Here is a 26,892-nt window from a genome sequence, read left to right as displayed (position 1 = left end):
TAACCACTAGGCTACCTGCCTCCTCTACACTCTAACCACTAGGCTACCTGCCTCCTCTACACTCTAACCACTGGTCTACCTGCCTCCTCTACACTCTAACCACTAGGCTACCTGCCTCCTCTACACTCTAACCACTAGGCCACCTGCCTCCTCTACACTCTAACCACTAGGCTACCTGCCACCTCTACACTCTAACCACTGGTCTACCTGCCTCCTCTACACTCTAACCACTAGGCTACCTGCCTCCTCTACACTCTAACCACTAGGCTACCTGCCTCCTCTACACTCTAACCACTGGTCTACCTGCCTCCTCTACACTCTAACCACTAGGCTACCTGCCTCCTCTACACTCTAACCACTAGGCCACCTGCCTCCTCTACACTCTAACCACTGGTCTACCTGCCTCCTCTACACTCTAACCACTAGGATACTTGCTGCCCCACATGCAGTCGTGTGGATGGGGACTGAGAGGGGGATGAGTTGGTTATCTCTGTTTCTTTATCTCTGTATGCATTTTTTTTTTGTGATTGTTGTTTGTACCTGTAACCTCTTTCTGAAAAAGATAAATGACAAAACGGAATAAAAACAGAATTAAAGAAGCTGGCAAGAAATCAGACTGGCGTACCCCTCTGTGTCCGTGTGTGCCTGAGGCTGTGTCTGAAACGGTATGCTGTTCCCTATGCGCAGTAGTAGTGAACTATTGTTTTGGGCTGCAATAAAAGGCTCTGGTCAAAAAGTAGAGAAGTAAATAGGGAATATTGTTCAACTGTTCCCTATGTGCAGTAGTAGTGAACTATTGTTTTCTGCTGCAATAAAAGGCTCTGGTCAAAAAGTAGAGAAGTAAATAGGGAATATTGTTCAACTGTAGACGTCCCCCCCTGACCTGTAAATTATTGTTAGTCCTGTGTGGCTCAGTCGGTAGAGCATGGCACTTGCAACGCCAAGCACCGAGCGTCGTGGGTTCGATTCCCGCTGGGGCCACCCATATGTAAAAGTAGTGGCCCCAGCCGACTTGTAAGTCGCTTTGTGAGGGTTATTATTCCTTCAGATTGATTGGTGTGATAAAGAGATGTGATAAAGAGATGTGATAAAGAGGTGTGATAAAGAGATGTGATAAAGAGGTGTGATAAAGAGGTGTGATAAAGAGATGTGATAAAGAGATGTGATAAAGAGATGTGATGAAGAGGTGTGATAAAGAGGTGTGATAAAGAGATGTGATGAAGAGGTGTGATAAAGAGGTGTGATAAAGAGATGTGATAAAGAGATGTGATAAAAAGCCTACAGGCCACACAGAAACTAGAGCTCTGAACTAAATGTTCTCTTAAAATTATATTCAGGGGGTCACGTTCTGACCTTAGTTCCTTTTTTATGTCCTTTGTGTTAGGTTGGTCAGGGCGTGAGTTGGGGTGGGTAGTCTATGTTCTTTTTTCTATGTTGTTATATTTCTATGTGTTTGGCCTAGTATGGTTCTCAAACCGAGGCAGGTGTCGTTCGTTGTCTCTGATTGAGAATCATACTTAGGTAGCCTGTTTTCCCCCATTTTGGTTGTGGGTGTTTAATTTCTGTTTAGTGTCTGGGTCACCTGGCAGAACTGTTTTGGTTTTCTCTTCGTTGTTATTTTGTGTAGTGTTCAGTTTGTTCAATTAAAATAGGACAAGCACTTACCACACTGCGTTTTGGTCCTCCTCTCCTTCCACCAACGAGAAGCGTTACACAGGGTGGAAATCTACACAAAGCAATACCTGTCTACAAAGCAATACCTGTCTACAAAGGCTTTGATCACGCTGTGCTCCTATGACTAAGAAGTCTCTACTCCCTACAACAAAGTGGTCCATTAATTTCACCAGTCATGTTTTAATCACACATTTTTTTTTTGCCTCCGATTGTAACTGCTAACTTTAATTTCCAGTAAGTAGCTCATTTTCAGACTTTTCCCCGAAGTGGCCGAACAAACAGTCCTGTCGTCTCAGGCAGACCTTACATGGTGTGTGGTCTTTCTTTGTGGAGCATTTGATCTGAAACCTGATTTCTCTGGTGTGAAGTGTTTTTTTCAACATGCCCCGTGTCCTATCACACCTCTGCATCACAGGGCTTCAAATTCCTCTATTGTTCAACATGCCTTTTCCCCTTGGCAGTTCCTTATTGCATTGAATTCAAAATGACTGAATCTTTATCGCTCTCTCCCGTATGGGGACACACATACCTCTCTGCTACCTCTCACCACGGATGACAGGACTGGAAAGAGACAGGGTTTTAAAACTCTGGAATAGGGCCTGTCTCTGCTCTCAGTCTCACACACAGGGCCTTTCATTACCACACAGCCATGTCAACGGTGTGTCACTCATATCGCTGGGTCTCTCACCTGTTCAATGGTCTGATAAAGACCTGTCTGTATAGAGGATGACTGACAGTTTGATGACAAGCGCTCCACTCGATTCAGTCTGATAACATGTTTTTATGCAGATAATGAATGAACAAATTAATTTATGAAGGAGAGAACGGTGTTTATTTAGAAACGTTCTATTATGACTCCAGTTGATGTTACAGTATCTTGTCCTATATATACAGGACTTGTTACAGTATCTTGTCCTAAATATACAGGACTTGTTACAGTATCTTGTCCTATATATACAGGACTTGTTACAGTATCTTGTCCTAAATATACAGGACTTGTTACAGTATCTTGTCCTAAATATACATGACTTGTTACAGTATCTTGTCCTAAATATACACGACTTGTTACAGTATCTTGTCCTAAATATACAGGACTTGTTACAGTATCTTGTCCTAAATATACAGGACTTGTTACAGTATCTTGTCCTAAATATACAGGACTTGTTACAGTATCTTGTCCTAAATATACAGGACTTGTTACAGTATCTTGTCCTAAATATACAGGACTTGTTACAGTATCTTGTCCTAAATATACAGGACTTGTTACAGTATCTTGTCCTAAATATACAGGACTTGTTACAGTATCTTGTCCTAAATATACAGGACTTGTTACAGTATCTTGTCCTATATATACAGGACTTGTTATAGTATCTTGTCCTAAATATACAGGACTTGTTACAGTATCTTGTCCTAAATATACAGGACTTGTTACAGTATCTTGTCCTATATATACAGGACTTGTTACAGTATCTTGTCCTATATATACAGGACTTGTTACAGTATCTTGTCCTAAATATACAGGACTTGTTACAGTATCTTGTCCTAAATATACAGGACTTGTTACAGTATCTTGTCCTAAATATACAGGACTTGTTACAGTATCTTGTCCTAAATATACAGGACTTGTTACAGTATCTTGTCCTATATATACAGGACTTGTTACAGTATCTTGTCCTAAATATACAGGACTTGTTACAGTATCTAGTCCTATATATACAGGACTTGTTACAGTATCTTGTCCTATATATACAGGACTTGTTACAGTATCTAGTCCTAAATATACAGGACTTGTTACAGTATCTTGTCCTAAATATACAGGACTTGTTACAGTATCTTGTCCTATATATACAGGACTTGTTACAGTATCTAGTCCTAAATATACAGGACTTGTTACAGTATCTTGTCCTATATATACAGGACTTGTTACAGTATCTTGTCCTAAATATACACGACTTGTTACAGTATCTTGTCCTAAATATACAGGACTTGTTACAGTATCTTGTCCTATATATACAGGACTTGTTACAGTATCTTGTCCTAAATATACAGGACTTGTTACAGTATCTTGTCCTAAATATACAGGACTTGTTACAGTATCTTGTCCTAAATATACAGGACTTGTTACAGTATCTTGTCCTATATATACAGGACTTGTTACAGTATCTTGTCCTAAATATACAGGACTTGTTACAGTATCTTGTCCTAAATATACAGGACTTGTTACAGTATCTTGTCCTAAATATACAGGACTTGTTACAGTATCTTGTCCTAAATATACAGGACTTGTTACAGTATCTTGTCCTAAATATACAGGACTTGTTACAGAACTCTGCCCGACACTATCTTATCAATCATTTTCTCCCCTAAACTACCAAATCTCTCAGGTTCTGTGTTTGTGTTAGAGAAATTACATCCCTAAAAAATACTCATTGACTTCTGAACTTCCCCAGTGTGGGAGGAAGTCATTGGTTTTGAAGTCCTACCCCACCCTATCCTACCCCACCCCACACTACCCCACCCCACCATATACTACCCACCCTGTACTACCCCACCCCACACTACCCCACTCTATCCTACCCCACCCTATCCTACCCCACCCACACTACCCCACCCTATACTACCCCACCCCACACTAACCCACCCCACACTACCCCACCCCACCCTATCCTACCCCACCCTATAGTACCCCACCCCACCCTATACTACCCCACCCTATCCTACCCCACCCCACACTACCCCACACTATCCTACCCCACCCCCACACTATCCCTCCCCACCCTATACTACCCCACCCTATCCTACCCCACCCCACTCTATCCTACCCCACCCCACACTACCCCACCCTATACTACCCCACACTACCCCACCCCACCCTATCCTACCCCACCCCACACTATCGTACCCCACCCTATACTACCCCACACTATCCTACCCCACCCTATACTACCCCACCCCACACTACCCCACCCTATACTACCCCACACTATCCTACCCCACCCTATACTACCCCACCCCACACTACCCCACCCTATACTACCCCACACTATCCTACCCCACCCTACACTACCCCACCCCACACTACCCCACCCCACACTACCCCACCCCACACTACCCCACCCCACCCCACACTACCCCACCCTATACTACCCCACCCCACACTACCCCACACTACCCCACCCCACACTACCCCACCCTATACTACCCCACCCCACACTACCCCACCCTATTCTACCCCACCCCACACAACCCCACCCTATACTACCCCACCCCACACTACCCCACCCTATACTACCCCACCCCACACTACCCCACCCTATACTACCCCACCCCACACTACCCCACCCTATACTACCCCACCCCACACTACCCCACACTACCCCACCCCACCCTATACTACCCCACCCCACACTACCCTACCCCACCCTATACTACCCCACCCTATACTACCCCACCCTATCCTACCCCACCCTATCCTACCCCACCCTATACTACCCCACACTATCCTACCCCACCCCACCCTATACTACCCCCCTACCCTACCCCACCCTATACTACCCCACACTATCCTACCCCACCCTATACTACCCGCCCGCCCTACCCCACCCCACACTATCCTACCCCACCCTATACTACCCCACCCTATCCTACCCCACCCCACACTATCCTACCCCACCCCTATCCTACCCCACCCCACCCTATACTACCCCCCCCACCCTATCCTACCCCACACTATACTACCCCACCCTATCCTACCCCACCCCACCCTATACTACCCCACTCTATACTACCCCACCCTATACTACCCCACCCTATCCTACCCCACCCTATACTACCCCCGCCCTACCCCACTCAACCCTATCCTACCCCACCCTATACTACCCCACCCTATCCTACCCCACCCTATACTACCCCACCCTATCCTACCCCACCCCACACTACCCCACCCTATACTACCCCACCCCCACACTACCCCACCCCACCCTATACTACCCCACCCTATCCTACCCCACCCTATACTACCCCCCCGCCCTACCCCACTCCACCCTATCCTACCCCACCCTATACTACCCCACCCTACCCCACCCCACACTATACTACCCCACCCTACCCCACCCCACCCTATACTACCCCACCCTGTACTACCCCACCCTATACTACCCCCCCCACCCTATCCTACCCCACCCTATACTACCCCACCCTATCCTACCCCACACTATGCTACCCCACCCTATATTACCCCACCCTATACTACCCCGCCCCACCCTATAGTACCCCACACTATCTTACCCCGCCAAGTGTCTCCCTAGTGGCTCCCGAGTGTCTCCCTAGTGGCTGCCGAGTGTCTCCCGAGTGGCTGCCGAGTGGCTGCCGAGTGGCTCCCGAGTGGCTGCCGAGTGTCTCCCGAGTGGCTGCCGAGTGGCTGCCGAGTGGCTCCCGAGTGGCTGCCGAGTGGCTCCCGAGTGGCTGCCGAGTGGCTGCCGAGTGGCTCCCGAGTGGCTGCCGAGTGTCTCCCGAGTGGCTGCCGAGTGGCTGCCGAGTGGCTCCCGAGTGGCTGCCGAGTGTCTCCCGAGTGGCTGCCGAGTGGCTGCCGAGTGGCTCCCGAGTGGCTGCCGAGTGGCTCCCGAGTGGCTGCCGAGTGGTGCAGCGGTCTAAGGTACTGTCTCTCAGTGCTACAGGTGTCACTACAGGACCCTGTTTTGATCCCGGGCTGTATCACAACCGGGCCGTGATCGGGAGTCCCATAGGGTGGCGCACAATTAGCCCAGCGTTATACGGGCTAGGGGAGGGTTTGGCTTGGGTAGGCCGTCATTTTAAAATAAGAATTTGTTCTTAACGGACTTTCTTAGTTAAATGAAGGTTAAATAAATATTTGTATTTAAGTCTATAGCCTTATCCAATGTACTTATTAATGCTTAATACACACCACATACTTTTCCTGGCTCTCTGGCTGTGGGAACCATCCCAGTCTGACGACAGCTTCGTAGAGTCTGCACTCTGACCAAAACACTCACACACACACACCCTGCCATTGACAAATAAGGGGACCAGTTGTGGAACGTGTTGCCTTAGGGGTGTTTAGTAGTGTGGAGGGGGAGGATAGAGGGAGGGGGGTTGGGAGGGGAGGATAGGGAGAGAGGGTTTGGGGGGTTGGGAGGGGGGGATGGGGGGGTGAGGGGAGGATAGGATAGGGGGAGGGGGGTTGGGAGGTGATCCTCCTGGTCACCTTTGACCTATTTCAGCCCCCTGACACACCTCTCTAATGGCCAGTGGCCCTATTGCCTGGCCCTGTCTCAGTCTCCCTGTCCCTGTCCCCCTGTCTCAGTCTCCATGTGCCTGTCTCAGTCTCCCTGGCCCTGTCTCCCTGGCCCTGTCTCAGTCTCTCTGGCCCTGTCTCCCTGGTCCTGTCTCCCTGGCCCTGTCTCCCTGGTCCTGTCTCCCTGGCCCTGTCTCAGTCTCCCTGGTCCTGTCTCTCTGGCCCTGTCTCCCTGGTCCTGTCTCCCTGGCCCTGCCTCAGTCTCCCTGGTCCTGTCTCCCTGGCCCTGTCTCAGTCTCCCTGGTCCTGTCTCCCTGGTGCTGTCTCCCTGGCCCTGTCTCCCTAGCCCTGTCTACCTAGCCCTGTCTCCCTGGCCCTGTCTCCCTAGCCCTGTCTATCTAGCCCTGTCTCCCTGGCCCTGTCTACCTAGCCCTGTCTCCCTGGCCCTGTCTCCCTAGCCCTGTCTACCTAGCCCTGTCTCCCTGGCCCTGTCTCCCTAGCCCTGTCTCCCCAGCGTTAGAGTTGTTTACTCAGTTGTCAGCAGGCTCCGGGGCTGAGGGAGGACTTATGTTGACATTTTGACCCAGCCAAAGGCGTTATCCCTCGGAAATCAAACCACACCTCGGCCTGGTCTGAGAGAGGGCTGGGCTGAGAGAGGGCTGGGCAGAGAGAGGGCTGGGCTGAGAGAGGGCTGGGCAGAGAGAGGGCTGGGCTGAGAGAGGGCTGGGCTGAGAGAGGGCTGGTCTGAGAGAGGGCTGGGCAGAGAGAGGGCTGGGCAGAGAGGGGCTGGGCTGAGAGAGGGATGGGCTGAGAGAGGGCTGGGCTGAGAGGGCTGGGCTGAGAGGGTTGGGCTGAGAGGGGCTGGGCTGAGAGGGGCTGGGCTGAGAGAGGGGCTGGGCTGAGGAGGGCTGATCTGAGAGTGGGTTGGGCTGAGAGAGGGCTGGGCTGAGTGGGTTGGGCTGAGAGAGGGCTGGGCAGAGAGAGGGCTGGGCTGAGAGAGGGATGGGCTGAGAGAGGGCTGGGCAGAGAGAGGGCTGATCTGAGAGTGGGTTGGGCTGAGAGAGGGCTGGGCTGAGAGTGGGTTGGGCTGAGAGAGGGCTGGGCTGAGAGAGGGCTGGGCTGAGAGAGGGCTGGGCAGAGAGAGGGCTGGGCTGAGAGAGGGCTGGGCTGAGAGAGGGCTGGGCTGAGAGAGGGCTGGGCAGAGAGAGGGCTGGGCTGAGAGAGGGCTGGGCTGAGAGAGGGCTGATCTGAGAGAGGGTTGGGCTGAGAGAGGGATGGGCTGAGAGAGGGCTGGGCTGAGAGAGGGCTGGGCTGAGAGAGGGCTGGGCAGAGAGAGGGCTGGGCAGAGAGAGGGCTGGGCAGAGAGAGGGATGGGCTGGGCTGAGAGAGAGGGGCTGGGCTGAGAGAGGGCTGGGCAGAGAGAGGGCTGGGCTGGGCAGAGAGGGCTGGGCATCTGGGCTGGGTTGGGCTGAGAGAGAGGCTGGGCAGAGAGAGGCTGGGCTGGGCTGGGCAGAGGGGCTGGGCTGAGAGAGGGGGCTGATCTGAGAGAGGGCTGGGCTGAGAGAGGATGGGCTGGGCTGGGCTGAGAGAGGGCTGGGCTGAGAGAGGGCTGGGCAGAGAGAGGGCTGGGCAGAGAGAGGGCTGGGCTGAGAGAGGGATGGGCTGAGAGAGGGCTGGGCAGAGAGAGGGCTGGGCTGAGAGAGGGCTGGGCTGAGAGTGGGCTGGGCTGGCTCCAGCTGTCTGATGTGCCTGGTCTAAGTACCTGCCTAGGATTAGGGCTGGAAGCAGTGTGGGTATGAGCCATAGATATACAATCTATATAACGTACCAAATTACTGTGTTTTCCATTCTAGTAATTCAATTTCTAGGGTTTAACAGCACAAATAACTCACTTACCTACCCAGTACTGTGAGGACACTGTTCAAACTGGCTGGTGCTACACCATGACATGACAGCACAGCTCCCTGCACCCTGCTCTGCTCTCCACCTAGCTGGCCAGGCTAGTCTCTAGTGGCCTCTCCACCTAGCTGGCCAGGCTAGTCTCTAGTGACCTCTCCACCTAGCTGGCCAGGCTAGTCTCTAGTGGCCTCTCCACCCAGCTGGCCAGGCTAGTCTCTAGTGGCATCTCAACCCAGCTGGCCAAGCTAGTCTCTAGTGGCCTCTCCACCCAGCTGGCCAGGCTAGTCTCTAGTGGCATCTCCACCTAGCTGGCCAAGCTAGTCTCTAGTGGCCTCTCCACCCAGCTGGCCAGGCTAGTCTCTAGTGGCCTCTCCACCCAGCTGGCCAGGCTAGTCTCTAGTGGCATCTCCACCCTGCTGGCCAAGCTAGTCTCTAGTGGCCTCTCCACCTCCACCCAGCTGGCCAGGCTAGTCTCTAGTGGCCTCTCCACCTCCACCCAGCTGGCCAAGCTAGTCTCTAGTGGCATCTCCACCTCCATCTAGCTGGCCAAGTTGGTCTCTAGTGGCCTCTCCACATCCACCTAGCTGGCCAGGCTGGTCTCTAGTGGCATCTCCACCTAGCTGGCCAGGCTAGTCTCTAGTGGACTCTCCACCTCCATCTAGCTGGCCAATCTAGTCTCTAGTGGCCTCTCCACCTCCACCTAGCTGGCCAATCTAGTCTCTAGTGGCATCTCCACCTAGCTGGCCAGGCTGGTCTCTAGTGGCCTCTCCACCTCCATCTAGCTGGCCAATCTAGTCTCTAGTGGCCGCTCCACCTCCATCTAGCTGGCCAATCTAGTCTCTAGTGGCATCTCCACCTCCATCTAGCTGGCCAGGCTGGTCTCTAGTGGCATCTCCATCACCACCTAGCTGGCCAGGCTAGTCTCTATTGGCCTCTCCACCTCCATCTAGCTGGCCAATCTAGTCTCTAGTGGCCTCTCCACCTCCACCTAGCTGGCCAAGCTGGCCTCTAGTGGCATCTCCACCTAGCTGGCCAGGCTAGTCTCTGTTGGCCTCTCCACCTCCATCTAGCTGGCCAATCTAGTCTCTAGTGGCCTCTCCACCTCCACCTAGCTGGCCAAGCTGGCCTCTAGTGACATCTCCACCTAGCTGGCCAGGCTAGTCTCTATTGGCCTCTCCACCTCCATCTAGCTGGCCAATCTAGTCTCTAGTGGCCTCTCCACCTCCACCTAGCTGGCCAAGCTGGCCTCTAGTGGCATCTGCACCTAGCAGGCCAGGCTAGTCTCTAGTGGCCTCTCCACCTCCATCTAGCTGGCCAAGTTAACGGTGCAGTTTGCAGTATTTACACATATTCATTGGTAATTTCAATAAATGACCATTTGGCTGAGAAACGAATGAAGGGTTGTGTCTTAATTCTCCAGCGGGCTGAAGGGGCGGCAGGGTAGCCTAGTGGTTAGAGTGGATGGGTGGAGGGGCGGCAGGGTAGCCTAGTGGTTAGAGTGGATGGCTGAAGGGGCAGCAGGGTAGCCTAGTGGTTAGAGTGGATGGCTGAAGGGGAGGCAGGGTAGCCTAGTGTTTAGAGTGGATGGCTGAAGGGGAGGCAGGGTAGCCTAATGTTTAGAGTGGATGGCTGAAGGGGCGGCAGGGTAGCCTAATGTTTAGAGTGGATGGCTGAAGTGGCGGCAGGGTAGCCTAGTGGTTAGAGTGGAGGGGCGGCAGGGTAGCCTAGTGGTTAGAGTGGAGGGGCGGCAGGGTAGCCTAGTGGTTAGAGTGGATGGGTGGAGAGGCGGCAGGGTAGCCTAGTGGTTAGAGTGGAGGGGTGGCAGGGTAGCCTAGTGGTTAGAGTGGAGGGGCGGCAAGTTGCCTAGTGGTTAGAGTGGAGGGGCGGCAAGTAGCCTAGTGGTTAGAGTGGAGGGGCGGAGGGACGGCAGGGTAGCCTAGTCGTTAGAGTGGAGGGGCGGCAAGTAGCCTAGTGGTTAGAGTGGAGGGGTGGAGGGGCCAGGCTACTCTCTGGCCAGGCTAGTCTCGAGGTTCATGTCTCTTGTTCACCTAGCCAGGGAGAGGGAGAGTTAAAGGGAGGAGAGAGAATTAGACCGATACTAATTATTAAAATGATACATTTATCAAAATCCAGAAAAGAGTCGTTAAATTCTACAACCACCTAAAAGGAAGCTATTCGCTTCCATAACAAAGCCATCACCTACAGATAAATTAACCTGGTCCCCTAAGCAAGCTGGTCCTGGGGCTCTGTTCACAAACACAAACACACCCTACAGAGCTCCAGGACAGCAGCACAATTCGACCCAATGAAATCATGAGAAAACAAAAAGATAATTACTTGACACATTGGAAAGAATTAACAAAAAAATAGAATGCTATTTTAAACAGAGAGAAGAATACCTGACCACTGTGACTGACCCTAAACAGAGAGTACACAGTGGCAGAATACCTGACCACTGTGACTGACCCAAACTTAAGGAAAGCTTTGACTATGTACAGACTCAGTGAGCATAGCCTTGCTGTTGAGAAAGGCCGCCGTAGGCAGACATGGCTCTCAAGAGAAGACAGGCTCACTGCCCACAAAATGAGGTGGAAACTGAGCTGCACTTCCTAACCTCCTGCCCAATGTATGACCATATTAGAGAGACATATTTCCCTCAGATTACACAGATCCACAAAGTATTAGAAAACAAATCAGATTTTGAACTCCCACAGTGTCCCATCACAGCAGCAAGATTTGTGACCTGTTGCCACAAGAAAAGGGCAACCAGTGAAGAACAAACACCATTGTAAATACAACCCATATTTATGCTTATTTATTTTCCCTTGTGTACTTTAACTATTTACAGATCATTACGACACTGTATATAGACATAAAATGACATTTGAAATGTCTTAATTCTTTTGGAACTTCTGTATGTGTAATGTTTACTGTTCATTTCTATTGTTTATTTCACTTTTGTGTATTATCTCCTCCACTTGTTTTGGCAATGTCAACATGTGTTTTCCATAAAGCCTCTTGAGAGAGAGAGAGAGAGAGAGAGAGAGAGAGAGAGAGAGAGAGAGAGAGGGAGAGGGAGAGGGAGAGGGAGAGAGAGAGGGAGAGTAACCCACAGGCTAGTCCGTCTGGGATCAGGGTAACCCACAGCAATAGTTGCTACCTTCCAGTTTTCCTGTCCTGTGGCTTCCTTTCTTTTAACATGATGAACAGCCAACCTGAGACATTAGCTTCATTACTCATCACGCTAGTTGCCTGTACATGAGATCTAACCCTGCCCAGGGCTCACCTGTAGCTGAGATCTATCCCTAACCCTGCCCAGGGCTCACCTGTAGCTGAGATCTAACCCTAAACCTTCCCAGGGCTCACCTGTACCTGAGATCTAACCCTAACCCTGCCCAGGGCTCACCTGTACCTGAGATCTAACCCTAACTCTGCCCAGGGCTCACCTGTACCTGAGATCTAACCCTAACCCTGCCCAGGGCTCACCTGTAGCTGAGATCTAACCCTAACCCTGCCCAGGGCTCACCTGTACCTGAGATCTAACCCTAACCCCTGCCCAGGGCTCACCTGTACCTGAGATCTAACCCTAACCCTGCCCAGGGCTCACCTGTACCTGGGATCTAACCCTAACCCTGCCCAGGGCTCACCTGTAGCTGAGATCTAACCCTAACCCTGCCCAGGGCTCACCTGTACCTGGGATCTAACCCTAACCCTGCCCAGGGCTCACCTGTACCTGAGATCTAACCCTAACCCTGCCCAGGGCTCACCTGTAGCTGAGATCTAACCCTAACCCTGCCCAGGGCTAACCTGTACCTGAGATCTAACCCTAACCCTGCCCAGGGCTCACCTGTACCTGAGATCTAACCCTAACCCCTGCCCAGGGCTCACCTGTAGCTGAGATCTAACCCTAACCCTGCCCAGGGCTCACCTGTACCTGAGATCTAACCCTAACCCTGCCCAGGGCTCACCTGTACCTGGGATCTAACCCTAACCCTGCCCAGGGCTCACCTGTAGCTGAGATCTAACCCTAACCCTGCCCAGGGCTCACCTGTAGCTGAGATCTAACCCTAACCCTGCCCAGGGCTCACCTGTACCTGAGATCTAACCCTGCCCAGGGCTCACCTGTAGCTGAGATCTAACCCTAACCCTGCCCAGGGCTCACCTGTACCTGAGATCTAACCCTAACCCTGCCCAGGGCTCACCTGTACCTGGGATCTAACCCTAACCCTGCCCAGGGCTCACCTGTAGCTGAGATCTAACCCTAACCCTGCCCAGGGCTCACCTGTACCTGAGATCTAACCCTAACTCTGCCCAGGGCTCACCTGTAGCTGAGATCTAACCCTAACCCTGCCCAGGGCTCACCTGTACCTGAGATCTAACCCTAACCCTGCCCAGGGCTCACCTGTACCTGAGATCTAACCCTGCCCAGGGCTCACCTGTAGCTGAGATCTAACCCTAACCCTGCCCAGGGCTCACCTGTACCTGAGATCTAACCCTGCCCAGGGCTCACCTGTACCTGAGATCTAACCCTAACCCTGCCCAGGGCTCACCTGTACCTGAGATCTAACCCTAACCCTGCCCAGGGCTCACCTGTACCTGAGATCTAACCCTGCCCAGGGCTCACCTGTACCTGAGATCTAACCCTAACCCTGCCCAGGGCTCACCTGTACCTGAGATCTAACCCTGCCCAGGGCTCACCTGTACCTGAGATCTAACCCTAACTCTGCCCAGGGCTCACCTGTAGCTGAGATCTAACCCTAACCCTGCCCAGGGCTCACCTGTACCTGAGATCTAACCCTAACCCTGCCCAGGGCTCACCTGTAGCTGAGATCTAACCCTAACCCTGCCCAGGGCTCACTTGTAGTTGAGATCATTAAATAAGCATAAATATGGGTTGTATTTACAATGGTGTTTGTTCTTCCCTGGTTGCCCTTTTCTTGTGGAAACAGGTCACAAATCTTGCTGCTGTGATGTCACACTGTGAAATTTCACCCAGTAGATATGGGAGTTTATCCAAATTGGGTTTGTTTTCTAATTCTTTGTGGGTCTGTGTAACCTACGGGAAATATGTCTCTCTAATATGGTCATACATTGGGCAGGAGGTTAGGAAGTGCAGCTCAGTTTCCACCTCATTTTGTGGGCAGTGAGCACATAGCCTGTCTTCTCTTGAGATCCATGTCTGCCTACGGCGGCCTTTCTCAACAGCATGGCTATGCTCACTGAGTCTGCACATAGTCAAAGCTTTCCTTAAGTTTGGGTCATTCACAGTGGTCAGGTATTCTGCCGCTGTGTACTCTCTGTTTAGGGCCAAATAGCATTCTAGTTTGCTCTGTTTTTTTGTTAATTCTTTCCAATGTGTCAAGTAATTATCTTTTTGTTTTCTTATGATTTGTTTGGGTCTAATTGTGTTGCTGTCCTTCCAAAACAAAGCCATCAGCTACAGAGAGATGAACCTGGAGAAGAGTCCCCTAAGCAAGCTGGTCCTGGGGCTCTGAACACAAACACAAACACACTCCACAGAGCCCCAGGACCAGCTTGCTTAGGGACTCTTCTCCAGGTTCATCTCTCTGGCTTTGTTATGGAAGATGGCTTTGTTATGGAAGGTTTGGGAATCGCTTCCTTTTTGTGTCTATTTTCTGGAATTTGATCATTAGCGGGTGTCGGCCTATTTCTGCTCTGTGTGCGTTATTTGGTGTTTTACGTTGTGCACGGGGGATGTTTTGGCAGAATTCTGTGTGCAGAGTCTCAATTTGGTGTTTGTCCCATTTTGTGAAGTCTTGGTTGGTGAGCGGACCCCAGACGTCACAACCATAAAGGGCAATGGGGCCAATAACTGATTCAAGTATTTTTAGCCAAATCCTAATTGGTATGTTGAAATTGATGTTCCTTTTGATGGCATAGAAGGCCCTTCTGGCCTTGTCTCTCAGATCGTTCACAGCTTTGTGGAAGTTACCTGTGGCGCTGATGTTTAGGCCAAGGTATGTATAGTTTTTGGTGTGCTCTAGGGCAACAATTTGTATTTGTGGTGCTGGTGACTGGACCTTTTTTGGAACACCATTATTTTGGTCTTACTGAGATTTGCTGTCAGGGCCCAGGTCTGACAGAATCTGTGCAGAAGATCTAGGTGCTGCTGTAGGCCCTCCTTGGTTGGGAACAGAAACACCAGATCATCAGCAAACAGCAGACATTTGACTTCGGATTCTCCTCTATCTCTCTCTCTCTCTGTATCTCTCTTTCTCTCTCTCTCTCTCTCTCTCTCTCTCTCTCTCTATCCCTCTCTCTCTCTCTGTATCTTTGTATCTCTTTCTCCTTTCCCTCTCTCTCTCTCTCTCTCTCCCTCTCCCTCTCCCTCTCTCTCTCTCTCTCTATCCCTCTCTCTCTCTCTCTCTCTCTGTATCTTTGTATCTCTTTTTCTCTATCCCTCTCTCTCTATCTCTCTCTCAATCCCTCTCTCTCTCTCTATCCCTCTCTCTCTCCCTCTCTCTCTGTATCTTTGTATCTCTTTCTCTCTATCCCTCTCTCTCTCTCTATCTCTCTCTATCCCTCTCTCTCTCTCTCTGTATCTTTGTATCTCTTTCTCTCTATCCCTCTCTCTCTCTATCTCTCTCTATCCCTCTCTCTCTCTATCTCTCTCTCTATCCCTCTCTCTCTCTCTGTATCTTTGTATCTCTTTCTCTCTATCCCTCTCTCTCTCTATCTCTCTCTCTATCCCTCTCTCTCTCTCTATCTCTCTCTCTCTATCCCTCTCTCTCTCTCTCTCTCTCTATCCCTCTCTCTCTATCCCTCTCTCTCTGTATCTTTGTATCTCTTTCTCTCTATCCCTCTCTCTCTATCCCTCTCTCTCTATCCCCCTCTCTCTCTCTCTCTCTCTCTCTCTCTCTCTCTCTCTCTCTCTCTCTCTCTCTCTCTATCCCTCTCTCTCTGTATCTTTGTATCTCTTTCTCTCTATCCCTCTCTCTCTATCCCTCTCTCTATATCCCTCTCTCTCTCTCTCTCTCTCTCTCTCTCTATCCCTCTCTCTCTCTCTCTCTCTCTCTCTGTATCTTTGTATCTCTTCTCTCTCTCTCTCTCTCTCTCTCTCTATCCCTCTCTCTCTCTCTTTCTACCCTACAGGTAAATTAGCCTAGTAGCCTAGTGGTTAGAGTGTTAGACTAGTAACCGTAAAGGTTGCAAGTTCAAATCCCCGAGCTGACAAGGTACAAATCTGTCGTTCTGCCCCTGAACAGGCAGTTAACCCACTGTTCCTAGGCCGTCATTGAAAATAAGAATTTGTTCTTAACTGACTTGCCTAGTTAAATAAAAAATTACATTTCAATGACTTGGTTTTCAATAAGCAGACAGACTCCAGGAAGAAGCCTTGTCACCAGATCAATTAGACCATTTTCAACTGTAGATTTTCACTACTCATCTCCTCTCTCTCGCTTCACCACTCATCTCCTCTCTCTCTCTTCACTACTCATCTCCTCTCTCTCTCTTCACTACTCATCTCCTCTCTCTCTCTCTTCACTACTCATCTCCTCTCTCTTCACTACTCATCTCTCTCTTCACCACTCATCTCCTCTCTCTCTTCACTACTCATCTCTCTCTCTTCACTACTCATCTCCTCTCTCTCTTCACTACTCATCTCCTCTCTCTCTCTCTTCACTACTCATCTCCTCTCTCTTCACTACTCATCTCCTCTCTCTTCACCACTCATCTCCTCTCTCTCTTCACTACTCATCTCCTTTCTCTCTTCACTACTCATCTCCTCTCTTCACTACTCATCTCCTCTCTCTCTCTTCACTACTCATCTCCTCTCTCTCTTCACTACTCATCTCCTCTCTCTCTCTCTTCACTACTCATCTCCTCTCTCTCTCAATTCAATTCAATTCAATTCAATTCAAGGGGCTTTATTGGCATGGGAAACATGTGTTAACATTGCCAAAGCAAGTAAGGTAAACAATAAAAATTAACAGTAGACATCACACATACAGAAGTTTCAAAACAATAAAGACATTGAAAATGTCATATTATATATATATATATATATACAGTGTTTTTACAAGGTACAAATTTGAAAGGACACAAGATAAAATAAATAAGCATAGATATGGGTTGTATTTACAATGGTGTTTGTTCCTCACTGGTTGCCCTTTTCTCGTGGCAACAGGTCACAAATCTTGCTGCTCTGATGGCACACTGTGGAATTTCACCCAGTAGATATGGGAGTTTTTCAAAATTGGATTTGTTTTCGAATTCTTTGTGGATCTGTGTAATCTGAGGGAAATATGTCTCTCTAATATGGTCATACATTGGGCAGGAGGTTAGGAAGTGCAGCTCAGTTTCCACCTCATTTTGTGGGCAGTGAGCACATAGCCTGTCTTCTCTTGAGAGCCATGTCTGCCTACGGCGGCCTTTCTCAATAGCAAGGCTATGCTCGCTGAGTCTGTACATAGTCAAAGCTTTCCTTAATTTTGGGTCAGTCACAGTGGTCAGGTATTCTGCCGCTGTGTACTCTCTGTGTAGGGCCAAATAGCATTCTAGTTTGCTCTGTTTTTTGTTAATTCTTTCCAATGTGTCAAGTAATTATCTTTTTGTTTTCTCATGATTTGGTTGGGTCTAATTGTGCTGCTGTCATGGGGCTCTGTAGGGTGTGTTTGTGTTTGTGAACAGAGCCCCAGGACCAGCTTGCTTAGGGACTCTTCTCCAGGTTCATCTCTCTGTAGGTGATGGCTTTGTTGTGGAAGGTTTGGGAATCGCTTCCTTTTAGGTGGTTATAGAATTTAACAGCTCTTTTCTGGATTTTGATAATTAGTGGGTATCGGCCTAATTCTGCTCTGCATGCACTATTTGGTGTTCTACGTTGTACACGGAGGATATTTTTGCAGAATTCTGCGTGCAGAGTCTCAATTTGGTGTTTGTCCCATTTTGTAAAGTCTTGGTTGGTGAGCGGACCCCAGACCTCACAACCATAAAGGGCAATGGGCTCTATGACTGATTCAAGTATTTTTAGCCAAATCCTAATTGGTATGTTGAAATTTATGTTCCTTTTGATGGCATAGAATGCCCTTCTTGCCTTGTCTCTCAGATTGTTCACAGCTTTGTGGAAGTTACCTGTGGCGCTGATGTTTAGGCCAAGGTATGTATAGTTTTTTGTGTGCTGTAGGGCAACAGTGTCTAGATGGAATTTGTATTTGTGGTCCTGGTGACTGGACCTTTTTTGGAACACCATTATTTTGGTCTTACTGAGATTTACTGTCAGGGCCCAGGTCTGACAGAATCTGTGCATAAGATCTAGGTGCTGCTGTAGGCCCTCCTTGGTTGGTGACAGAAGCACCAGATCATCAGCAAACAGCAGACATTTGACTTCAGATTCTAGTAGGGTGAGGCCGGGTGCTGCAGACTTTTCTAGTGCCCGTGCCAGTTCGTTGATATATATGTTGAAGAGGGTGGGGCTTAAGCTGCATCCCTGTCTAACCCCACGACCCTGTGTGAAGAAATGTGTGTGTTTTGCCAATTTTAACCGCACACTTGTTGTTTGTGTACATGGATTTTATGATGTCGTATGTTTTACCCCCAACACCACTTTCCATCAGTTTGTATAGCAGACCCTCATGCCAAATTGAGTCGAAGGCTTTTTTGAAATCAACAAAGCATGAGAAGACTTTGCCTTTGTTTTGGTTTGTTTGGTTGTCAATTAGGGTGTGCAGGGTGAATACATGGTCTGTTGTACGGTAATTTGGTAAAAAGCCAATTTGACATTTGCTCAGTACATTGTTTTCATTGAGGAAGTGCACGAGTCTGCTGTTAATGATAATGCAGAGGATTTTCCCAAGGTTACTGTTGACGCATATTCCACGGTAGTTATTGGGGTCAAATTTGTCTCCATTTTTGTGGATTGGGGTGATCAGTCCTTGGTTCCAAATATTGGGGAAGATGCCAGAGCTAAGGATGATGTTAAAGAGTTTTAGTATAGCCAATTGGAATTTGTTGTCTGTATATTTGATCATTTCATTGAGGATACCATCAACACCACAGGCCTTTTTGGGTTGGAGGGTTTTTATTTTGTCCTGTAACTCATTCAATGTAATTGGAGAATCCAGTGGGTTCTGGTAGTCTTTAATAGTTGATTCTAAGATCTGTATTTGATCATGTATATGTTTTTGCTCTTTATTCTTTGTTATAGAGCCAAAAAGATTGGAGAAGTGGTTTACCCATACATCTCCATTTTGGATAGATAATTCTTCGTGTTGTTGTTTGTTTAGTGTTTTCCAATTTTCCCAGAAGTGGTTAGAGTCTATGGATTCTTCAATTACATTGAGCTGATTTCTGACATGCTGTTCCTTCTTTTTCCGTAGTGTATTTCTGTATTGTTTTAGTGATTCACCATAGTGAAGGCGTAGACTCAGGTTTTCCGGGTCTCTATGTTTTTGGTTGGACAGGTTTCTCAATTTCTTTCTTAGATTTTTGCATTCTTCATCAAACCATTTGTCATTGTTGTTAATTTTCTTTGGTTTTCTATTTGAGATTTTTAGATTTGATAGGGAAGCTGAGAGGTCAAATATACTGTTAAGATTTTCTACTGCCAAGTTTACACCTTCACTATTACAGTGGAACGTTTTACCCAGGAAATTGTCTAAAAGGGATTGAATTTGTTGTTGCCTAATTGTTTTTTGGTAGGTTTCCAAACTGCATTCCTTCCATCTATAGCATTTCTCAATGTTACTCAGTTCCTTTGGCTTTGATGCCTCATGATTGAGTATTGCTCTGTTTAGGTAGACTGTGATTTTGCTGTGGTCTGATAGGGGTGTCAGTGGGCTGACTGTGAACGCTCTGAGAGACTCTGGGTTGAGGTCAGTGATAAAGTAGTCTACAGTACTACTGCCAAGAGATGAGCTGTAGGTGTACCTACCATAGGAGTCCCCTCGAAGCCTACCATTGACTATGTACATACCCAGCGTGCGACAGAGCACTACTCATCTCCTCTCTCTCTTCACTACTCATCTCCTCTCTCTCTTCACTACTCATCTCCTCTCTCTTCACTACTCATCTCCTCTCTCTCTTCACTACTCATCTCCTCTCTCTCTCTTCACTACTCATCTCCTCTCTCTCTTTTCACTACTCATCTCCTCTCTCTCTTCACTACTCATCTCCTCTCTCTCTCACTACTCATCTCCTCTCTCTCTTCACTACTCATCTCCTCTCTCTCTCTCTTCACTACTCATCTCCTCTCTCTCTCTTCACTACTCATCTCCTCTCTCTCTCTTCACTACTCATCTCCTCTCTCTCTTCACTACTCATCTCCTCCCTCTCTCTCTTCACTACTCATCTCCTCTCTCTCTTCACTACTCATCTCCTCCCTCTCTCTCTTCACTACTCATCTCCTCTCTCTCTTCACTACTCATCTCCTCTCTCTCCACTACTCATCTCCTTTCTCTCTTCACTACACATCTCCTCTCTCTCTTCACTACTCATCTCCTCTCTCTCTCTTCACTACTCATCACCTCTCTCTCTCTTCACTACTCATCTCCTCTCTCTCTTCACTACTCATCTCCTCTCTCTCTTCACTACTCATCTCCTCTCTCTCTTCACTACTCATCTCCTCTCTCTCTTCACTACTCATCTCCTCTCTCTCTTCACTAATCATCTCCTCTCTCTCTCTTCACTACTCATCTCCTCTCTCTCTTCACTACTCATATCCTCTCTCTCTTCACTACTCATCTCCTCTCTCTCTTCACTACTCATCTCCTCTCTCTCTCTTCACTACTCATCTCCTCTCTCTCTTCACTACTCATCTCCTCTCTCTCTCTTCACTACTCATCTCCTCTCTCTCTCACCACTCATCTCCTCTCTCTTCACTACTCATCTCCTCTCTCTCTTCACTACTCATCTCCTCTCTCTCTCTCTTCACTACTCATCTCCTCTCTCTCTCTCTCTTCACTACTCATCTCCTCTCTCTCTCTTCACTACTCATCTCCTCTCTCTCTTCACTACTCATCTCCTCTCTCTCTTCACTACTCATCTCCTCTCTCTCTCTCTCTCTCTTCACTACTCATCTCCTCTCTCTCTTCACTACTCATATCCTCTCTCTCTTCACTACTCATCTCCTCTCTCTCTCTTCACTCATCTCCTCTCTCTCTCCACTACTCATCTCCTCTTCACTACTCATCTCCTCTCTCTCTCTCTCTCTTCACTACTCATCACCTCTCTCTCTTCACCACTCATCTCCTCTCTCTCTTCACTACTCATCTCCTCTCTCTCTTCACTACTCATCTCCTCTCTCTCTCTCTTTCACTACTCATCTCCTCTCTCTCTCTCTCTTCACTACTCATCTCCTCTCTCTCTCTTCACTACTCATCTCCTCTCTCTCTTCACTACTCATCTCCTCTCTCTCTTCACTACTCATCTCCTCTCTCTCTCTCTCTCTTCACTACTCATCTCCTCTCTCTCTCTTCACTACTCATATCCTCTCTCTCTTCACTACTCATCTCCTCTCTCTCTTCACTACTCATCTCCTCTCTCTCCACTACTCATCTCCTCTCTCTCTTCACTACTCATCTCCTCTCTCTCTCTCTCTTCACTACTCATCTCCTCTCTCTCTCTTCACTACTCATCTCCTCTCTCTCTCTTCATACTCATCTCTCTCTCTCTTCACTACTCATCTCCTCTCTCTTCACTACTCATCTCCTCTCTCTCTCTCTCTCTTCACTACTCATCTCCTCTCTCTCTCTTCACTACTCATATCCTCTCTCTCTTCACTACTCATCTCCTCTCTCTCTATTCACTACTCATCTCCTCTCTCTCTCCACTACTCATCTCCTCTCTCTCTTCACTACTCATCTCCTCTCTCTCTCCACTACTCATCTCCTTTCTCTCTTCACTACTCATCTCCTTTCTCTCTCTCTCTCTCTCTCTTCACTACTCATCTCCCCTCTCTCTTCACTACTCATCTCCTCTCTCTCTCTTCACTACTCATCTCCTCTCTCTCTTCACTACTCATCTCCTCTCTCTCTTCACTACTCATCTCCTCTCTCTCTCTCTTCATTACTCATCTCCTCTCTCTCTTCACTACTCATCTCCTCTCTCTCTTCACTACTCATCTCCTCTCTCTCTCCACTACTCATCTCCTCTCTCTCTTCACTACTCATCTCCTCTCTCTCTTCACTACTCATCTCCTCTCTCTCTCTCTCTCTCTCTCTCTCTCTTCACTACTCATCTCCTCTCTCTCTCTCCACTACTCATCTCCTCTCTCTCTTCACTACTCATCTCCTCTCTCTCTTCACTACTCATCTCCTCTCTCTCTTCACTACTCATCTCCTCTCTCTCTCCACTACTCATCTCCTCTCTCTCTTCACTACTCATCTCCTCTCTCTCTTCACTACTCATCTCCTCTCTCTCTTCACTACTCATCTCCTCTCTCTCTTCACTACTCATCTCCTCTCTCTCTCTCTTCACTACTCATCTCCTCTCTCTCTCTCTTCACTACTCATCTCCTCTCTCTCTTCACTACTCATCTCCTCTCTCTCTCTCTTCACTACTCATCTCCTCTCTCTCTTCACTACTCATCTCCTCTCTCTCTCTCTTCACTTCTCATCTCCTCTCTCTCTTCACTACTCATCTCCTCTCTCTCTCTCTTCACTACTCATCTCCTCTCTCTCTCTCTTCACTACTCATCTCCTCTCTGTCTCTCTTCACTACTCATCTCCTCTCTCTCTTCACTACTCATGTCCTCTCTCTCTTCCCTACTCATCTCCTCTCTCTTCACTACTCATCTCCTCTCTCTCTTCACTACTCATCTCCTCTCTCTTCACTACTCATCTCCTCTCTCTCTTCACTACTCATCTCCTCTCTCTCTTCACTACTCATCTCCTCTCTCTCTCTCTTCACGACTCATCTCCTCTCTCTCTTCACTACTCATCTCCTCTCTCTCTCTTCACTACTCATCTCCTCTCTCTCTTCACTACTCATCTCCTCTCTCTCTTCACTACTCATCTCCTCTCTCTTCACTACTCATCTCCTCTCTCTCTTCTTCACTACTCATCTCCTCTCTCTCTTCACTACTCATCTCCTCTCTCTCTTCACTACTCATCTCCTCTCTCTCTTCACTACTCATCTCCTCTCTCTCTTCACTACTCATCTCCTCTCTCTCTTCACTACTCATCTCCTCTCTCTCTTCACTACTCATCTCCTCTCTGTCTCTCTTCACTACTCATCTCCTCTCTCTCTTCACTACTCATCTCCTCTCTCTCTTCACTACTCATATTCTATTCCCTATGTAGGGACCATGGTGATCTGGTTGATCTGGTTGAAAGTAGTGCACTATAAAGGGAACAGCAGGCCGTCTGTGACGCACCCTGAGTGACGCGGTTAGACTGCTGTCTGTGTCTCGCAGGGAGACTGAAACACAGACCGAAATAGTGAACTGTGTTTATATTTCAGGTCACTTCCTGGGCAACAACACGGTGATTGATGTGCTGAGGAGTCAGGGCTATGAAGTGGAGCACACTCCTGCAGGGCAGCCCATTAGCAGGTAATAGTACACACCTCTCTGTCCTCACCAACACACCCCCCGCCCCTTTATACTCCCCAGGATCCCCTTTTATACCACCCTCTTTCACTACACCTCCTTACTCTCAATTCAATTTCATTTCAATTTAAGGGGTTTTATTGTCATGGGAAACATATGTTTACATTGTCAAAGGCAGTGAAATAGATAATAAACAAAAGTGAAATAAACCATATAAAATGAACAGTAAACATTACACTCACAAAAGTTCCAATGGAATAAAGTCATTACAAATGTCACATTATGTCCAAATACAGTGTTGTAACGATGTACAAATAGTACAAAAGGGAAATGAAATAAACATAAATATGGGTTGTCTCTCTCTGTCTCTCAATTCAATTCAATTCAATTCAAGGGGCTTTATTGGCATGGGAAACATGTGTTAACATTGCCAAAGCAAGTAAGGTATATAATATATAAAGTGAAATAAACAATAATTAACAGTAGACATCACACATACAGAAGTTTCAAAACAATAAAGACATTACAAATGTCATATTATATATATATACATACAGTGTTTTTACAATGTACAAATGGTTAAGGACACAGGATGAAATAAATAAGCATAGATATGAGTTGTATTTACAATGGTGTTTGTTCTTCACTGGTTGCCCTTTTCTTGTGGCAACAGGTCACAAATCTTGCTGCTGTGATGTCACACTGTGGAATTTCACCCAGTAGATATGGGAGTTTACACACAAAATCTGATTTGTTTTCTAATTCTTTGTGGATCTGTGTAATCTGAGGGAAATATGTCTCTCTAATATGGTCATACATTGGGCAGGAGGTTAGGAAGTGCAGCTCAGTTTCCACCTCATTTTGTGGGCAGTGAGCACATAGCCTGTCTTCTCTTGAGAGCCATGTCTGCCTACGGCGGCCTTTCTCAATAGCAAGGCTATGCTCGCTGAGTCTGTACATAGTCAAAGCTTTCCTTAATTTTGAGTCAGTCACAGTGGTCAGGTATTCTGCCACTGTGGTGTACTCTCTGTTTAGGGACAAATAGCATTCTAGTTTGCTCTGTTTTTTTGTTAATTCTTTCCAATGTAATGTAAGTAATTATCTTTTTGTTTTCTCATGATTTGGTTGGGTCAAATTGTGCTGCTGTCATGGGGCTCTGTAGGGTGTGTTTGTGAACAGAGCTCCAGGACCAGCTTGCTTAGGGGACTCTCTCCAGGTTCATCTCTCTGTAGGAGATGGCTTTGTTATGGAAGGCTTGGGAATCGCTTCCTTTTAGGTGGTTGTAGAATTTAGCGGCTCTTTTCTGGATTTTGATAATTAGTGGGTATCGGCCTAATTCTGCTCTGCATGCATTATTTGGTGTTCTACGTTGTACACGGAGGATATTTTTGCAGAATTCTGTGTGCAGAGTCTCAATTTGGTGTTTGTCCCATTTTGTGAAGTCTTGGTTGGTGAGTGGACCCCAGACCTCACAACCATAAAGGGCAATGGGCTCTATGACTGATTCAAGTATTTTTAGCCAAATCCCAATTGGTATGTTGAATTTTATGTTCCTTTTGATGGCATAGAAGGCCCTTCTTGCCTTGTCTCCCAGATCGTTCACAGCTTTGTGGAAGTTACCTGTGGCGCTAATGTCTAGGCCAAGGTATGTATAGTTTTTAGTGTGCTCTAGGGCAACAGTGTCTAGATGGAATTTGTATTTGTGGTCCTGGCAACTGGACCTTTTTTGGGAACACCATTATTTTGGTCTTAATGAGATTTACTGTCAGGGCCCAGGTCTGGCAGAATCAGTGCAAAAGATCTAGGTGCTGCTGTAGGCCCTCCTTGGTTGGGAACAGAAACACCAGATCATCAGCAAACAGTAGACATTTGACTTCAGATTCTAGTAGGGTGAGGCCGGGTGCTGCAGACTGTTCTAGTGGCCGCGCCAATTTGTTGATATATATTTTGAAGAGGGTGGGGGTTAAGCTGCATCCCTGTCTCGCCCCACGGCACTGTGGGAAGATAGGTGTGCTTTGTCCACTTTAACAGCACACTTGTTATTTGTGGACATGGATTTTATAATGTTGTATGTTTTCCCCCAACATCACTTTCCATTAATTTGTATAGCAGAACCTCATGCCAAATTGAGTCGAAAGGTTTTTTGAAATCAACAAAGCATGAGAAGACTTTGCCTTTGCTTTGGTTTGTTTGTTTGTCAATTAGGGTGTGCAGGGTGAGTACATGGTCTGACGTAATTTGTTAAAAATCTAATTTGACATTTGCTCAGTACATTGTTTACACTGAGGAAATGTACGAGTCTGCTGTTAATGATAATGCAGAGGATTTTCCCAAGGTTGCTGTTGACGCATATCCCACGGTAATTATTGGGGTCAAATATATCTCTACTTTTGTGGATTGGTGAAGATGCCAGAGCTGAGGATGATGTTAAAGAGTTTTAGTATAGCCAGTTGGAATTTGTTGTCTGTATATTTGATGATTTCATTAAGGATACCATCAACACCACAGGCCTTTTTAGGTTGGAGGGTTTGTATTTTGTCTTGTAGTTCATCCAAGGTAATTGGAGAATCCAGTGGGTTCTGGTAGTCTTTAATAGTTGATTCTAAGATTTGTATTTGATCATGTTTATGTTTTTGCTGTTTGTTCTTTGTTATAGAGCCAAAAAGATTGGAGAAGTGGTTTATCCACACATCTCCGTTTGGATAGATAATTCTTCATGTTGTTGTTTGTTCAGTGTCTTCCAATTTTCCTAGAAGTGGTAAGAGTCTCTTTTTTTGGTAGGTTTCTACACTACTTTCCTCCATCTATATAATTTCTTAATATTATTCAGTTTCTCTCAATCTCTATCCTTCTCTCCCTCTGACTACCCCTCCACCTACCCTCTCTCTTTCTTTCCTTCTTTCTCTGTCTCTCTCTCTTTCTCTCTCGCTCAATCTTTCTCTCTCTAAATTCAATTTCAATTCAAGGGGCTTTATTGTTATGGGAAAGATATGTTTACATTGTCAAAGCAAGTGAGGTAGATAATATACAAAAGTGAAATAAACAATATAAAATGAACAGTAAACATTACATTCACAGAACTTCCAAATGAATAGTCATTTCAAATCTCATATTATGTCCAAATACAGTGTTGTAACGATGTACAAATAGTTTAAGTACAAAAGGGAAAACAAGCAAACGTAAATTTAGGTTGTATTTACAATGTTTACTGTGTTGTTGTTGTCGTGTTTTTGTCTACTTCGGATTAAGTGATAAAACGTGTTAGAATGGATACGTCATCCGTCCTTTCCAAGCCCACGTTTACAGCTGCTAACTCAACGGCTAGGAGGTATCACTTATGGAGTGAATAAGAGTTCAAAGATACCAAGATGCCATACTTTTAAGCTCATATTCTGTCTCGAAATGTATCCTTCCGGCGTGTAGGTCATCACCTTCACATTGTAATTTGATACCAATTGCGTTCTTGCTGAGGTTGGCTTAGTTCTGTAGGTGGTCTTTGTCCTTTCAACGTGGGGATGGTAAGTCCTCACGTCCTTGGAACAGATCGTTACATTTTCGT

At 47.4% G+C, this 26,892-nt stretch overlaps 1 protein-coding gene across 1 annotated transcript in view; it reads left to right on the top strand.

Moving 5' to 3' along the window:
- The window catches only part of LOC135532802 (metalloprotease TIKI1-like), a gene marked incomplete at its 5' end in the record, with an annotated part of 68,836 nt that extends 45,496 nt beyond the window's left edge, over window positions 1–23,340 (top strand). The window contains one exon of the mRNA XM_064960238.1: window positions 23,246–23,340. Within this exon, the coding sequence (XP_064816310.1) occupies window positions 23,246–23,340 (95 nt within the window). The remainder of the gene's footprint in view (window positions 1–23,245) is intronic.
- Between the last annotated feature and the right edge of the window lie 3,552 nt (window positions 23,341–26,892).

The sequence above is a fragment of the Oncorhynchus masou genome, unplaced genomic scaffold (assembly GCF_036934945.1).
Source record: "Oncorhynchus masou masou isolate Uvic2021 unplaced genomic scaffold, UVic_Omas_1.1 unplaced_scaffold_2035, whole genome shotgun sequence".
Lineage (NCBI taxonomy): Eukaryota > Metazoa > Chordata > Actinopteri > Salmoniformes > Salmonidae > Oncorhynchus > Oncorhynchus masou.
Note: the sequence above shows the minus strand (reverse complement) of the source record. Positions and strands in the feature narration are given on the sequence as shown.